Here is a 15,268-nt window from a genome sequence, read left to right as displayed (position 1 = left end):
TCTAAGCCATCTAAGCATGATTCTAGAGCACAGTAAAGCATAGTTCTAGAGTAGAATAGAGCATGATTCTATATCTATCTGTCTGTGCTGTTGACCATGCATCTCCAGTGCCTCTCCCAGCTCTCCTCGTTCAAGCCTCCCTCCACCTCACACAGCTTAGCATCCAATTCCTGCTAATTGGATGCTAATTTCTCGATGCCATACTAATGCTATAGCTCACTAACCAGCGACAACCACCGAAGCCCCACACACTGCTACGTCATGCCAGCGATTCTATTCCAAGTTCAGTCAATGTTGTCCTCCATAGTACCTCCCCCCGCCGCCCGCCCACAGCCCCTCTACTGTTCCCTCCTATCTCACTCCCATCTCCTTCCTGTCCTATCTCTTCATTTCCTGTCGTAGCTTATCTCTGCTAGCCGTAGCAGCGTAGCGGAGGAGTCCCAGCCAAGAACCCAGCTCCGCTCCGCCTGCCGGCCTGCCTCCAAGCTGACGCCTGCTAACCGCTGCTCAGGCTTTGTGGGCAACAATAGCAGGCGAGGCCCCTGCCTGAGGCCTAGACAGGCCCACGGAGAACAAAGGGGGGCTTGTGAATGGCGGCCCAGTGGGCAGCCGGCGCGGAGGGAATAAAGCAGGTCACGTCCAGATTAAGACTCACCACGGAGAGGGGTGCTTCTGGGTGTGCATGCCAGCTCATACGGCTGGGAGTTGAGGAAGGAGGGAGGGGAGGGGGGGGAGAGACAGCAGCGAGACAATGGGGGGAGATCCGGGCTCTTTGTGGTTGGAAGGATGGGGGATTCAATCAGGAGAAGTTTCCAATTAGTGCTGCCGGTTGTTGTCAGCTGATTCAAATCAGTCTCTGGGGGAGAACACCTTCACTGGGGGGGGGGGGGGGGGGGGGGTCCCAGCTGGGGGGGGGGGGGTCCCAGCTCCCAGCCACCGTCCCCAGCCCCAGTGTCATCCTGAATGCCAGGCCATGGCAGACAAAGCGGCCTGACGGGGTGATGCATGCTGCCTTTGTGCTGCCACGGCCCCTCTGCTTCTTGTCCTGCCTCCATATGTTGTCCTGGCTTGACGAGCGTTTGATGAAGTCAACCAGAAGACCCCGCGTTTGGGCTGCATGCATGCATGCATGCGAGTGTGTGTGTGTGTGTGTTGGTGATTGCAGCTTTGTTAATGGCCCAGTGACGGTGTCAGCTGCAAATTTGACGCAAGCTTCTGCCTTCATTAGGCATGATTGTCTGAGGGGAGAAATGATTCAGTTTGCACATGGAGGAGAGATGAGGAGGTAGGAAGGGAGAGATGAGGAGGTAGGAAGGGAGACTGGGAGGGAGAGAAAGGGAGGCCGGAGGCCAAAAAATCGCATTCAGACATTTGTCCTTGAAGTTGTTGTTTTTTTGTTGTTAACTTATTTGTTTGTTCATTTACATCTGAGTCAGGCTTAATGCAGAGTAAACAAGGGTTGCAAGATGCAGATTAGCAAAGCGAGTGATTAGATAGCGACTACAAATGTTTAGCTTTGTGCTTTATTCTCTGTGCGTACAAACACTCTACAAACCACACCTCTGCTTCAGCCACTTGCCAGTCTTCATGCTTCTCAGTGCTTGATGTTAGGAGAAAATTATATTTTTCCTCTGCGACTCTGTATGAAATATAAGCCTCTTAATGCACACTTATCTAGCCTCGCAGACTGTGCTTGATGAACAAACACACACTCCCGTCTCCTCTAAAGGGGCATTGTGTCTCCTGCACTGCTGCTGAGCCTTGAGTCTTGTCAATTGCAAGACAGCAGATGGCTCCTTGCGTGTTTGCATATTAATCACAATCTTTCCATGTGAAGAGCATCGCTGGTGGACGAAAGGCCAAAGTGGCGTGGAGTTGTCGGTGTGGGGTGGGGGTGTGGGGTGTTGGGGGGATGAGCCCGAAGGGGACGAAGGCTGATTCCAGGCTGTCGTGGACGGGCAGGACTGACCTGACGGATCAGTAATTGGAGGGTCGACCCAGCCTGGTGACCTTTGGAAGATGTCAGCTTCTCTTATGAGCAGCGTGTGGCTGGGGCTGGCCTCCTCCTCCGGGCTAGGGCTAACAGCTAGCTAACTGGGGCTGGTCTCCTCCTCCAGGCTAGGGCTAACAGCTAGCTAACTGGGGCTGGTCTCCTCCTCCGGGCTAGGGCTAACAGCTAGCTAACTGGGGCTGGTCTCCTCCTCCGGGCTAGGGCTAACAGCTAGCTAACTGGGGCTGGTCTCCTCCTCCGGGCTAGGGCTAACAGCTAGCTAACTGGGGCTGGTCTCCTCCCCCGGGTAGGGCTAACAGCTAGCTAACTGGGGCTGGTCTCCTCCTCCGGGCTAGGGCTAACAGCTAGCTACCTGGGGCTGGTCTCCTCCTCCGGGCTAGGGCTAACAGCTAGCTAACTGTGGCTGGTCTCCTCCTCCGGGCTAGGGCTAACAGCTAGCTAACTGGGGCTGGCCTCATCCTCCGGGCTAGGGCTAACAGCTAGCTAACTGGGGCTGGTCTCCTCCTCCGGGCTAGGGCTAACAGCTAGCTAACTGGGGCTGGGCCAAGGCCTCGAGACACCATCACACACACGACACCCACGCAGAGCAAACCATCGCCCTGAAACCAATGTTCTTATCTTTTATTTAGCCTTGAGTAAAGAGGTTTGCCCAAAGCAGAGATAGGCCAGGTTTCTATAGACCCCCTGCCCCCCCCCCCCCCCCCCCCCCCCCCCCCCCCCCCCCCCACACAGACACACACACACACACACTCCCAAGTGCTTCAGCCTCTTTCTATCGAAAAACTAAGCAATTCTTTTGCTGGGGGTCCAAGGTGACCATACTATTGTTTTCAGGCCCATGTCTGTCTGGTCCAGCGCTGTAAGGAGTTGTCCATCATGTCTGTCTCCTCTCAACACATCCTGGTCTGGTGGCGCTTGGCTTCCATTGCTCGGAGTGAAGGCTATGTCACTCAGTCTGCATGCACTGTCTGCTTTCTGATTAGAGCCCATGAAAACCTTGAACAAATAGAACAATAAGTGGATATCCTCCCCTCCTCTCCTGGCCTCCTTCTCTCCTCTCTTCCTCCTCTCTCCCTCTTCCTTCCCTCCCTCTCATACTGTCAGCCCCCAGTTGAAGTGTTGCCTGCTTTTATCTCAAGCAGGACATCTGTATGTACTTATAGTCCCATCCCACCTCACACACACCCACACACACAGACACACACACACACACACATGTTCACGTACACACATTTGTCTCGTTTATATTTATCCTTTTTTTCCCTTTTGACCGCTCTCTCCCTTTCCCCCTTTATCTATAAATTATTATTTTGGAGGAGGAAGCCTCTTGAGCCGGTTCTGGTTTGCATCAGGTGCTTAAATGGCTGTTTTGATCTCCCCCCAGCGCTGTGCTTGAGCTCCCATTATTCACATTTTCCCCTCCCTCCTGCCTCCCCCGTCCTCCCTCCATCCCTCCCTCTCTCGCTTGCTGTGTGCTCACACGCATCAGAGCGGAATCGGAAATTGGGGTGATGCATCTTATCAAGGATTTCCATAGACGTCACTCAGTTGTCGCAGTGTTCAGACCGGCCCGGGCCCCAGGTACTGAAAGGAGCTTGATTAAACCTTGCCCCCCTCCCACTCTCCCCAACCCCCCTGCCCCCTTCCATTTCATGCCATTGAAACCCCAGCGAATCAGGAATCAATTGAATGTGATCATGACAAATGACTCCCAATGGCTGGGGGCCCCCGATGGTGCTACAGGGAAATCACAAATGAATCAATCAGACGTTATCAGATGTGTGAGGGTGGGTGTGCAGGTGGGGGGGGGGGGCTTGAGAGGGTGATACAGAATGCAGTGTGTCTGTGCATATGCATGTCTGTTCTGTGGCGATAGGCGGGCGTATGGAGGGGGAGGAGGGGGGGAGGGTGTTGCTGTGTTAACCTCCTAACTGCTGGAACAGATGGAGGATGGGCTAAGGGCATCTTGGAGGGGGGATGCTGGGTGACTGGACTGGGAGGGGGGGTGCTGGGTGACTGGACTGGGAGGGGGAGTGCTGGGTGACCGGACTGGGAGGGGTCGCGCTGTGTTTCGGAGGTGGGCCAGAGCAGCGTGGTGTCGAGGTTCAGACTGAGCTAGGTGACAGAGCACATAGACGTGTGTGTGTGTGCGTGTGTGTGTGTGTGTGGTGTTGGCTCTGTTCCTGCTAAGGAGACAGCAGCTCAGCCTCCACAGCTGATTACAGGTTAATGGTTTAGAAGCAGGGAGGGATTGGCCTCTGATTGGACGCTCGGTCCCGTGTGGGCGGAGCAGCTGAGTGGCAGATGGTGTGAGTGAGCGAGCGAAGCGTGGAGCGAACCGGAGAGGGAGGGAAGGAGAGAGAGAATGAATGGGTCTCTTCTGTTCCTATGGCTTTCCTCTAACCATACTCTCTCCCTACATTTGCACCTAATGTTAAAATGATTAGCCAATACATAATATTTTGCAGGGTCCACACACACACACACACAAACACACACACATACACAGTCCCTGGGGACAGACAGACGACCATGTGCTTCTGTTCAGGATCAAATCAGCTTTGTGGGGTTGGCAAGACTCCCAGAACCATACATTCAGTTCACCTTTGTTATAAATTCATGTGTTTAGCTGGCTTCACACCCCAACCCCCTCTGCAAGCAGCACACGGCATAGAGAAGTGGAGGCAGCACAACATGGCCGTGGAGAATAGTCGCTCTTTTAGGAAACAAAGAAGGTTACAGACCACTAATGTGTGTGTGTGTCTGTTGAAAGACACAGGAAAAAATGCCACTTCTTAAAGATTCTTATTCTGTTTGTGTAGGGTTGTGTTTGTTAGGTTGATCACGAGAACAAGGCTAATACTCTGTCCGTTTCTACCGAACTTTACATACATGCACTCAGACAGACTGCGTGTCACATGGTTCCTTGCATACACTACCCAGACCCACTATCAGCTGTCCTGTATGCTTGACTAGCCATGGCTACATGCTGGGACCACTCTGCATGTGAGTGTGTGTGTGTTTCTGTGTGTGTGTGTGTGCGTGTGTGTGACCTATATTAGCCAAGACAGTGTAATTACTCCCCTCTGTGACGCAGTGTCTTGAATTGTCACCGACACCGCTACTCCATCTGCTTACGACTCCAAGTGTCCCTCTATCTCTCTCACTCACACACACACACACCTTCACACACACCCTCACACAAACTCCTTGACCAAAGGGCCATTAGGGCTGACAACACAAAGCCCTCTGCGGAAGTAAGGCACAAATAATCCCAAGAAGAGAGGGAGAGAGAGAGAGATATGGGGAGAGGTAGAGATACAGAGGCAGACCACACCACCCTTGGAGAGAACAGAGGCACAGAGAGGGAAGGAGGCTCTGGATCAGGATCCATGGGCCTGGGCCACGGGGCTGAGGAGGAGGAGGAGGTCTGAAAGGCGAGGAGGGCTCTCCACGTCCTTCAGTCCCAGATGCCTGCCCCCTCTCTGTCTTTCTCCCCCTCTATCTCTTCTATCTCTCCCGCCTGCCCGGTTCCTACGCCCTCCTAGTGCTCTCTACGTGTCCCCTAAACACAAGTTGTCTTATCTGCTCCCTCCCTCACTCAGCTCCAGACGCAGACTGAACCTCGTGAAAACGCCGTGTCCTAGTTTAGCCTCACGCGGAGTGTCTTATTTAAATAGATTGGGTTAAACACGTGCGTGCGCCCAGACATGGAGAGTGCTCTCAGCTGGCCATGCTTGAGGAGGATGAAACCTCCAACAGCTCCTCCACGGTGTCCTCCAGTCTGCCCGGGCCCCCTGTCTCCCCTCCAGTCTGCCCGGGCCCCCTGTTTCCCCTCCATATTCCCTTTTGAACTCAGCCCTGAGCTGTGAGTCATTTGCAACCCATTGGGGTAGATGCCCCCCCCCTCCTATCCTCTCCTCATGGCTTCTCTTCTCTCTCTTTTTTTTTTTATCAAAATGAAAACAGACATCACCATAAAGTGTCCTTAATCAGATGGGCATGTGGCTCTGGCTGCGCCTGAAAGGCTTTGGCAGTAAATTGGACGTTGGATTTCTTCCTGTGGAGGGAAAGAGGGAGGGATGGAAAGAGGGAAGGTCAGAGGGAGGGAGAGAGAGGGGAAAGAGGGGAGGAAGGAGGGGTTGTTCTCAGAAGAGAGGGTCTGGAAGTCTTTTGTGGGATTTAGCAAGAGAGGCGAGCTTTCCTCATGCTTATTAGGCACCCCTGTCGTACCGGTCAAAATCTAGAAATAATTGTGCGTGTGTTTGGGGATTTGTGTGTGTGAGAGTGAGCAAAATTCCAGGTCTTTTCCAGTTCACTGGCCGTGATAGCATGTTCATCCAGGGAGGACCCCATTTGATGTTAATAAGCTTAGCCGTGGCTAGCTGAGCTCATTGGGTTGTTGGTTAGCCTTTTGTTGTTTCCATCTGTAGTTGACGTCTCTGCTATGTTTATGTCCAGTAGATGTGAGGCAGGTTGCTATGGTGTGGTGATGTAGCAGTCCTTAGCGCCAGACCTCTATGTGAGCCACAGTCATCAATTATACACCAGTCACAGTGAGATTCCTCCTGTTCTCTCCCTATTGTTCGCCCACATCGCTTCTGCACATAACACTCATTACTTTGCTCGTCCCTCCTGCACTCCTGCACTCGGCCCCCTCATCTCACACTTCCTGTCCCATATCTCCTCTCCCAACACACACTCCCCTCGTCTCTCGTACGCCCCCCCCCCCCCCCCACACACACACACACACAAACACACACTCTACTCTGTGACTGTATCAGTGCCTGTGAGCCCCAGGGTGAGTGAAACGGCCCTCTAGGTCAGTTGTCAGCAGAGCTCTCAGTCTTCCGGACCCTCTGGGAAGGGGGGGGTGGGGGCGGCAAGGTCACAGATAGAAACAAGGAGAGCCCATCAGGCAACTGTCTCCCCTGGCCCCGCTTTAAACAGAGAGCATCAGGAAGTGCCACCGTGGCCCAATCTTCTTAAAGACACAGGCAGCCTTTTTACGACGACCGTCTTAGCTAATGTCCTCCCTCCCTTGTTTCCCAGGGTTTCACCTGAGCGGCACGGTGACTGAGCCGGCCTCGCCCTCGGACCCCGAGGTCACCCACCGCGTGGCCATCAGCTTCGACCGCTGCAAGATCACCTCGGTCACCTGCGGCTGCGGCAACCGCGACATCTTCTACTGCGCCCACGTGGTGGCGCTGTCCCTCTACCGCATCCGCAAGCCCGAGCAGGTCAAGCTGAGGCTGCCCATCTCCGAGACCCTGTTCCAGATGAACCGCGACCAGCTCCAGAAGCTGGTCCAGTACCTGATCACCGCCCACCACACGGAGGTGCTGCCCACCGCCCAGAAGCTGGCGGACGAGATCCTCTCGTCCAATTCCCAGATCAACCAGGTTCACGGTGAGTCCCGGGTCATAGCCACGCGCGAACACACTCTGACGGCACACACGTGTGCCTGCCAGCCCTGTTTAAACACTGGAATCTGGAGCTGACTCCAGAGAGTTGATATATATACATGTATATATACAACGACAGGAGGAAGGAAGGAAAGGGGGGGTGGATGGGATGGGTGGAACAAAGGGGAAAGGGAGGGAGAAAGGAAACATGAACTGTAACTTACTCACACAGTCAGCGAGCCCAACATCTAGTACATGTACGAAGCCAGGTCACCCTACACGTGCTTTAAACAATGCAAACACAGGACAAGAAATAACAAAACCACTCTGTTTTCTCTCCACCTCCCAGTCTGCGAAACAAAGGAGTTATCTCAGTTTGTTACCTTCACTATAATTATTTACCTTCTTTAGCCTTTGAACTAGGAAGTCCATCATTCTGTGTTTGCAGAGGGGGTGCCGAGGGGGGAGGCTTGAGCCCTGGTGATAGTACATGAGCCACTGAGGAATGGGAACGTTTCTGTCGCCCTCACTGAGGACGAGCAGGAGTTTTCTCTGGCGATACTCAAGAATGTCTTCACAAATGAATCCATTATCATACTTTGTTCACCCAAATATATTTTTTCTTCAAAGGCAGTTCTGGGTTGTAGTGAAGTGTGTCTGTGTGTGTGTGTGTATGTGCATGCATATTGTCAAGTGTTGGTCACTCACCTCCATGTGTGTGTATCCCAGGTGCCCCGGACCCCACGGCGGGCGCCAGCATCGACGATGACAACTGTTGGCACCTGGACGAGGACCAGGTCAGGGAGCAGGTCAAGCAGTTCCTGTCCCAGGGCGGATACTACGGCTCGGGGAAGCAGCTCAACTCCATGTTCGCTAAGGTAGCCCCTCGTCTGCTCCCACACGCTCTCCCTCACTCGCCACATCTCAAGTCACATGACCGGACATCAGATCAGAAGGTGTTCGGAGCGCGTCAGAACGGCCCTGTTTCAGGGGGACGTTGACCGGCGCCAGCCTCAGGGATGAGCGGCCGGTGGAGGCTGACCTCTTGGTGTGTCTGTGTGTGCCCATGCTCCTGCAGGTGAGGGAGATGTTGAGGATGCGGGACTCCAACGGGGCCAGGATGCTGACGCTCATCACGGAGCAGTTCATGGCCGACCCGCGCCTGTCGCTATGGAGACAGCAGGGCACGGGCATGACAGACAAGTGTCGGCAGCTCTGGGACGAACTGGGTAAGAAAACCAGCTACATACATGACACATCGGGCTGGGTGTACTTCAGTGGTGGATCAAGAGATCACAGGTTCAAATCCCCCCTGTGCACCACCGTGGATAAAAGAGTCTGCCCAACAAATACAATACTGTCATTATACAGCTACATACGTGACTCATGCTCAGTTGTCTGCTCATGGTTCCCATGTAGAAGGGTTAGCAGAAACTCCAGACCACACCACCTCCTCTGCTGGGACAGCGTGCTTAAGGCCGGCTACATCAATAGGATCTCAGCCTACCCAGCTATTGATTGGAGCGTTTACAGGGTCGATAAGAGCAGAGCCCATCCCACACCCAGAGGATGCTGACTTAACTGGCTGAACTCTGTATGACTGAACACTGTATGACTGAACACTGTATGACTGAACACTGTCTGACTGAACACTGTCTGACTTAACCCTGTATGACTGAACACTGTCTGACTGAACACTGTCTGACTGAACACTGTCTGACTGAATACTGTATGACTGAACACTGTATGACTGAACACTGTATGACTGAACACTGTCTGACTGAACACTGTATGACTGAATACTGTGTGACTGAACACTGTATGACTGAATACTGTATGACTGAACACTGTATGACTGAATACTGTATGACTGAACACTGTATGACTGAACACTGTATGACTGAACACTGTCTGACTTAACCCTGTATGACTGAACACTGTCTGACTGAACACTGTCTGACTGAACACTGTATGACTGAATACTGTATGACTGAATACTGTCTGACTGAACACTGTATGACTGAACACTGTATGACTGAACACTGTATGACTTAACCCTGTATGACTGAACACTGTCTGACTGAACACTGTATGACTGAATACTGTATGACTGAACACTGTATGACTGAACACTGTATGACTTAACCCTGTATGACTGAACACTGTCTGACTGAACACTGTATGACTGAACACTGTATGACTGAACACTGTATGACTGAACACTGTCTGACTGAATACTGTATGACTGAATACTGTATGACTGAACACTGTATGACTTAACCCTGTATGACTTAACCCTGTATGACTCAGTACTGTATGACTGAACCCTGTCTGACTGAATACTGTATGACTGAACACTGTATGACTTAGCCCTGTATGACTGAACACTGTATGACTTAGCACTGTATGACTGAATACTGTATGACTGAACACTGTATGACTGAGTACTGTATGACTGAACCCTGTATGACTTAACCCTGTATTACTGAACACTGTATGACTGAATGCTAGGTTGAACACGGGGCTGAACACAGTGTGGCTGAGGGGCCCAGTCTAAGACCCCCCCCCCCCCGCCTGGTCACTCACCTGAGCATGCTGTTGCTCCTGTGTGATCATGCTCATGCATTGTGTTGTCCTGACACAGAGTCCCATTAAGACCCAGGTCTCTCCAGGTGCAACCGTGTGCCAGGAGCACAAAGGACTCTCTCACAGACACACACACACACAGTATCTGACCTCCCCCCCCCTCCCCCCCCCCCCTCCCTCCCCCTCCTCAGGTGCGCTGTGGGTGTGTGTGGTGCTGAACCCTCACTGTAAGAGCGAGGAGAAGAGTGGCTGGCTGAGGCAGCTGAAGAGGTGGGGCGACATGGACATCTGCCCCCTAGAGGACGGCAACTATGGCAGTGAGTTGCCCAACATTACCAACGCCCTACCACAGAGCAACCTGGCACAGGGTCAGTCCACACTTACACACACACACACCCACCCACACACACAGATACACACATATACACTCACAAACACACTTATACACCCACACACACGCACTTGCACCCACCCACAAGTACATACCCACACGCCACCCTGACTGTTGTTCAAATCTGCACTGGTGAGGGTTGTTTGTAGGCTTGTTAAGCTTTTCCAGTAGTGTTGGCTCTCCTTGTATGTGACCCCAGCAGGACTCCTCACACGAGTCCCACGGTAGTTCCACCATTAGACCCCACTCATCTCTGTTTTCACATGCAACATTCAGCTGTCATTGTATCTCCTACACTGAGGTTTGACTGTTTATCTCTCTCCCTCCCTCTCTCTCCCTCTCTCTCTCTCTCTCTCTCCCTCCCTCTCTTCCTGGCTCCATCTGTCTGCCTCCAGACTCGCTAGCGAGGCCCAGGAGGACGGTGTTCACGCGGGCCATGGAGGCGTGTGACCTGCACTGGCAGGACAGCCACCTGCAGAGGATCATCAGCAGTGACTTCTACATGTCCCCGGCCTACCAGAGGGAGGGGGAGAGCCTGCTCTTCAACCCCCAGGGACTGCCCCTCTGGCTGGGTAGGGATCCCACACACAGACCCCCCCCAGCCTCAACACTCACACAAACGCCACATGTCGTCCTGTTGACCATGATATGTCATAGTCTCCCTTTTGTACGTGTTTTTTTTTGTACTAATGTCTGTCTGAGAGGTTCTCTAACACGTGGTTACTGGTAACAGACACCCATGGGGTGGAAATACAATCCATGTGCAGTCATGCTTAGTGTTTTGTCATGCCAGTCTTCCCAGAACACTGAGCATGTCAGGATATTACGCACTGAACTCCATGTTCTCTACTCTGCAGTGTGTGCTATCTGCACACAGTATTGACAGTGGTCAATTTATGCTTCTCAAACCCGACAGAGTGTGGGTGTGGGTGGGTGTGTGTGGGATGGGATAAGGACTAGCCTAACACCAGTAGGATCTGGTGTTATAAGCCTTCTTTAATTCTCCTTCCCTTCAATCCTAAAGCCTTGGTAAGTTGCTGGTGGAGAAGATCTGGACAGTGTGTGTGTGTATGCGTGTGTGTTGGGCCATGGGCCTCTCCATATATCTCAATCCTGTATTGAGCCTGTCTCACGTGACCCGTTCCGTAGATCATGTCCCCACCGCATGCGCTCGGGTCGATGCCCTACGTTCCCATGGTTACCCCCGCGAGGCGCTGCGCCTGGCGGTGGCCATCATCAACACGCTCCGCCTCCAGCAGCAGCGACAGATGGACATCTACAAGCACCAGAAGAAAGGTAGCCTGTCTGGAACCTGCAAGGAAACATTGGAAGCCAGTAGTTCAAAGGGTTCACTCGCGCATTAGCAAGTCTAACTTGTTCTCCGTGAACTTGTTACTCGGTTACTTGTTAATAGAAAGCAGATTAATTGGACCACTTAACACCTTACATCAGCATGACTCATCATCATGACTTACCCTACAACTTATTCAAAAAGATGATTAAAAAAATCATAGTTGAAGTGGCTACTGCTAACGTTAAAATGCTTTGTCAGAGTGTGGATACGTGATATTATAAAAGTCCGCGGTCATGTCCTGCAGCCCAGTCCTCTTGGTGTAACGGTAAACTTGGTGTCCCCTCGTCAGAGCTGCTCCAGAGAGGTCTCACCTCCACCACCAACCTGGAGGGCTGGGTGGGCCACCCCCTGGACCCCATCGGCTGCCTGTTCGTCACCCTGACGGAGACCTGCCGTCTGGACGACGACAGCGCCATGGACACTGGAGGTACAGCGCAATACTCCTTTAAACGCACCTTCCATCTCGATCATCTGGGGGGCAAAAAAAGAGAGACCCGCCTCTTATAACAGCACGACGGCAGGGTACACATGTACGCCACGTACGACCCAAGCCCACCTTGGCCTGACCGAAATTGCCCGCTTCATCGCAAATTGGAAACCCACTAGAAGTGTATTTACAGCACTGTGCCTGGGGATTCGAGGGGCATCTGTGATGTCAAGCAGCCTGTTTACGTTTCCCCCCCCCCCCCCCCCCCCCCCCTCCCGCTGTGGAGGCTCTAAACATCTAAAAGAGAGAACGGCTGAGCAGCTGAGAGGTCATTCAGCCCTCTCTGGAGGGTGTGTGTGTGTGTGTGGGGGGGGGGGGGGGGGCACATGTATATAATCAATCAGTATTTGCATTCCATACATGCATCCCCGAGGCTAGCGGAGAGCAGGGATTTGGTATGGCCTATTGTCTCCAAGCAACAGGGAGGCATTGTGAGATGGAACAATACTGCCCGGTGGTACAGGGATTGGGGCCTGTGTGTGTGTGTGTGTGTGTGTGGGTGGGTCGGTTTGAGGGAAAGAGTGTTTCTTGGATACGGAGAGAAAGGTAGGGAGAGAGAAACAGAGAGCGACAGAGTGTGTCTGTTGCATCCAGACCCTGGTGTACAGCCCCTGTCAAACTCCTTTGTTTGGCTCTGGTGAGCAGCTGGAAACATCTGGTGTGGGGGCAGGGCCTATCTCGAGCTCCACCAATCAGCAGCGGCCATTATCCATATGGCTTAACAACAACTGCAGGCCAACAAAACCCCAACACCACTGAGAAACAGCCCTCTGTGTGGTAATAGTGCTACTATTGGACAGAAACGGACTCAACTCAATGCTAAAACCCTAGAGTGTCCTCCCTCGCCTACCGTACTAACCCGAGTGCCGTTAAGAAGGTTGGTTCAGTTCACTAGCTTACACCGTCTGTTGGAAGTTGTTGTGATCCAGTGTGATTATGGGAGATTCTGTGTGTGCAGACACACACACACACACACAGACACTGCCCACAGTAATAAACAGGATTGTCCAAGGATCATTCGCTGGAGGGATTTAAGAGTGGGGAGCTGCTGGTTGGGTCTGAGTCTGTGTCAACAGATGTTAGTGTTTTTCCCTTGGTGCGTGTTGTATGTGTGTGTGTTTGTGAAAGTGTGTGTGTGTGTGTGTGTGAGGCTGGCATCTACAGCTGGCTGTACCAGGACTACTAGAGAAAGAGAAAGGGACTACAGTAGCATCTGTTCTCAACAGCACCTTTCAGGCAGCAAAACAAACCACGAGATGGCCATCTTGGATTAGCATCAGCACCAACCAGTGCCACGTACAGTAGCACTTCGCTAACCCCACTAGCATTGGATGCCATGGGATAGCAGCCGAAGTCCAGTCAAGTCAAACTTGACATAAACACACTTATATAATAAGGGATAACGAGGATGGATGAACTAGAGCAGAATGCAAAAACTTAGAAGCTTCCCTGTTAAATAACTCTCTCTCTCTCTGTCGTCTCAGACTCAGGAGAGCCCAAGCCCCCTGTCTACCACCACGTGCCCGTGTGGGGCTGCCCTGACGGCGGGGAGTCCTACCTGGCGCTGGCCCTGGAGGTGGCGCTCATGGGCATGGGCCAGCAGAGGCTGATGCCCGAGGGCCTGTATGCCCAGGACAAGGTGTGTCGCAACGAGGAGCAGATCGTAGCCAAGCTGCAGGAGATGGAGCTGGACGAGCTTCTGGTCCAGACCCTCCGCAAGCAGGCCATCCTCCTCCTGGAAGGTAGGGGTCTCTCTGTTGGATTAGTCTCTCTCTCACTCTTTCCCTCCCTTGTCTCTCTCACGTATACTATCTCAGCCTTGAAACTCTTATCGTCATGGAATAAAGGCACGGTTGAAACTCTGAACTCTCTCCACCCCTCCCATTTGCCCCTCTCTTTCTCCATCCTTCCCTCCCTCTCTCTCTCTTTCTCCCCCTCTCACAGGCGGTCCGTTCAGTGGCTTGGGCGAGGTCATCCACAGGGAGAGTGTGCCCATGCACACTTTTGCCAAGTACCTGTTCTCTGCCCTGCTGCCCCACGACGCCGACCTGGCTTACAAGCTGGCCCTGAGAGCCATGAGGTTAGATCGGATCCCCAACCAACTGAAACACAAGTTATTGACAGCGTGTGCATTTGCCTGTGTGTTTTTGTGTGTGTGTGTGTGTGGCTCAATGGAAGCCCATGCCTGCATAGTCGCCTTCTGCACTACTGCTGTGTCATTACCTACTAGACTCCTCAGGGCCCAGGGTAGAACAGATCAATAAATCAGCTTAGCACTGCACACACATACACACACAGACATTACTTATATAACCACTGTGGTGTTTCTCTAACTTCTGTTCATTGTGTGTGTGTGTCACCAGGCTGCCAGTGCTGGAGTCGTCGGCCCCCTCAGGGGACATGGGGCACCCCCACCATGGCATCTCCATCGTGCCCAGCCGCTACCCTCGCTGGTTCACCCTGGGGCACCTGGAGTCCCAGCAGTGTGAGCTGGCCTCTACCATGCTCACCGCAGCCAAAGGTCAGCTACACAGCCACACGTCCTCAAGCCCAGACACACACACACACAGCTCCACCCAACAGTGGGAGACGGCGCAGTTGTGGTCAAGATGTGTACGGTATGTTTCTAGTCTGACCCCCCCCCCCCCCTCTGCCCTGGTCGTCTAGGTGACATGTTGAGGTTGAGGACCGTCCTGGAAGCCATCCAGAAGAACATCCACTCCTCCTCGCTCATCTTCAAACTGGCCCAGGACGCTTTCAAGATCGCCACCCCTGCAGACAACCCCCCAGACATCACACTGCTCAATGTAGCCCTGGAGCTGGGCCTGCAGGTACGTAGCTCTCCTGGCGTGTGTTTGTGTGTGTGTGTGTGTGTGTGTGTGTGTGTGTGTGTGTGAGAGAGAGAGAGTGTGTGTGAGAGACAGAGAGTATGTGTGTGTGTGAGTGGAGTGACTGGAGGACAGACAGAGTCTGTGCATTCATTGTTTGTGAAAGAGAAGCTGGAATAGTGTGTGGGTGTGCCTGTTTGGATGTG

At 52.9% G+C, this 15,268-nt stretch overlaps 1 protein-coding gene across 2 annotated transcripts in view; it reads left to right on the top strand.

The window, feature by feature from the left end:
- The window catches only part of zswim5 (zinc finger, SWIM-type containing 5), a 38,166-nt gene that overhangs the window by 18,955 nt on the left and 3,943 nt on the right, over window positions 1–15,268 (top strand). The window contains exons 2-12 of one of the 2 annotated variants that reach the window (XM_047027230.1): window positions 7,064–7,420; window positions 8,146–8,294; window positions 8,495–8,645; window positions 10,194–10,319; window positions 10,789–10,965; window positions 11,543–11,689; window positions 12,037–12,174; window positions 13,719–13,976; window positions 14,179–14,314; window positions 14,598–14,755; window positions 14,902–15,065. In XM_047027230.1, coding sequence (XP_046883186.1) covers window positions 7,064–7,420; window positions 8,146–8,294; window positions 8,495–8,645; window positions 10,194–10,319; window positions 10,789–10,965; window positions 11,543–11,689; window positions 12,037–12,174; window positions 13,719–13,976; window positions 14,179–14,314; window positions 14,598–14,755; window positions 14,902–15,065 — 1,961 coding nt within the window. Of the gene's footprint in view, window positions 1–7,063; window positions 7,421–8,145; window positions 8,295–8,494; window positions 8,646–10,193; window positions 10,371–10,788; window positions 10,966–11,542; window positions 11,690–12,036; window positions 12,175–13,718; window positions 13,977–14,178; window positions 14,315–14,597; window positions 14,756–14,901; window positions 15,066–15,268 lie in introns of both variants that reach the window. The other variant, XM_047027229.1, reaches the window with a different exon arrangement.

Source organism: Hypomesus transpacificus, chromosome 10, assembly GCF_021917145.1.
Source record: "Hypomesus transpacificus isolate Combined female chromosome 10, fHypTra1, whole genome shotgun sequence".
NCBI classification, from domain to species: domain Eukaryota; kingdom Metazoa; phylum Chordata; class Actinopteri; order Osmeriformes; family Osmeridae; genus Hypomesus; species Hypomesus transpacificus.
This window is presented reverse-complemented; position numbering and strand designations above follow the sequence as displayed.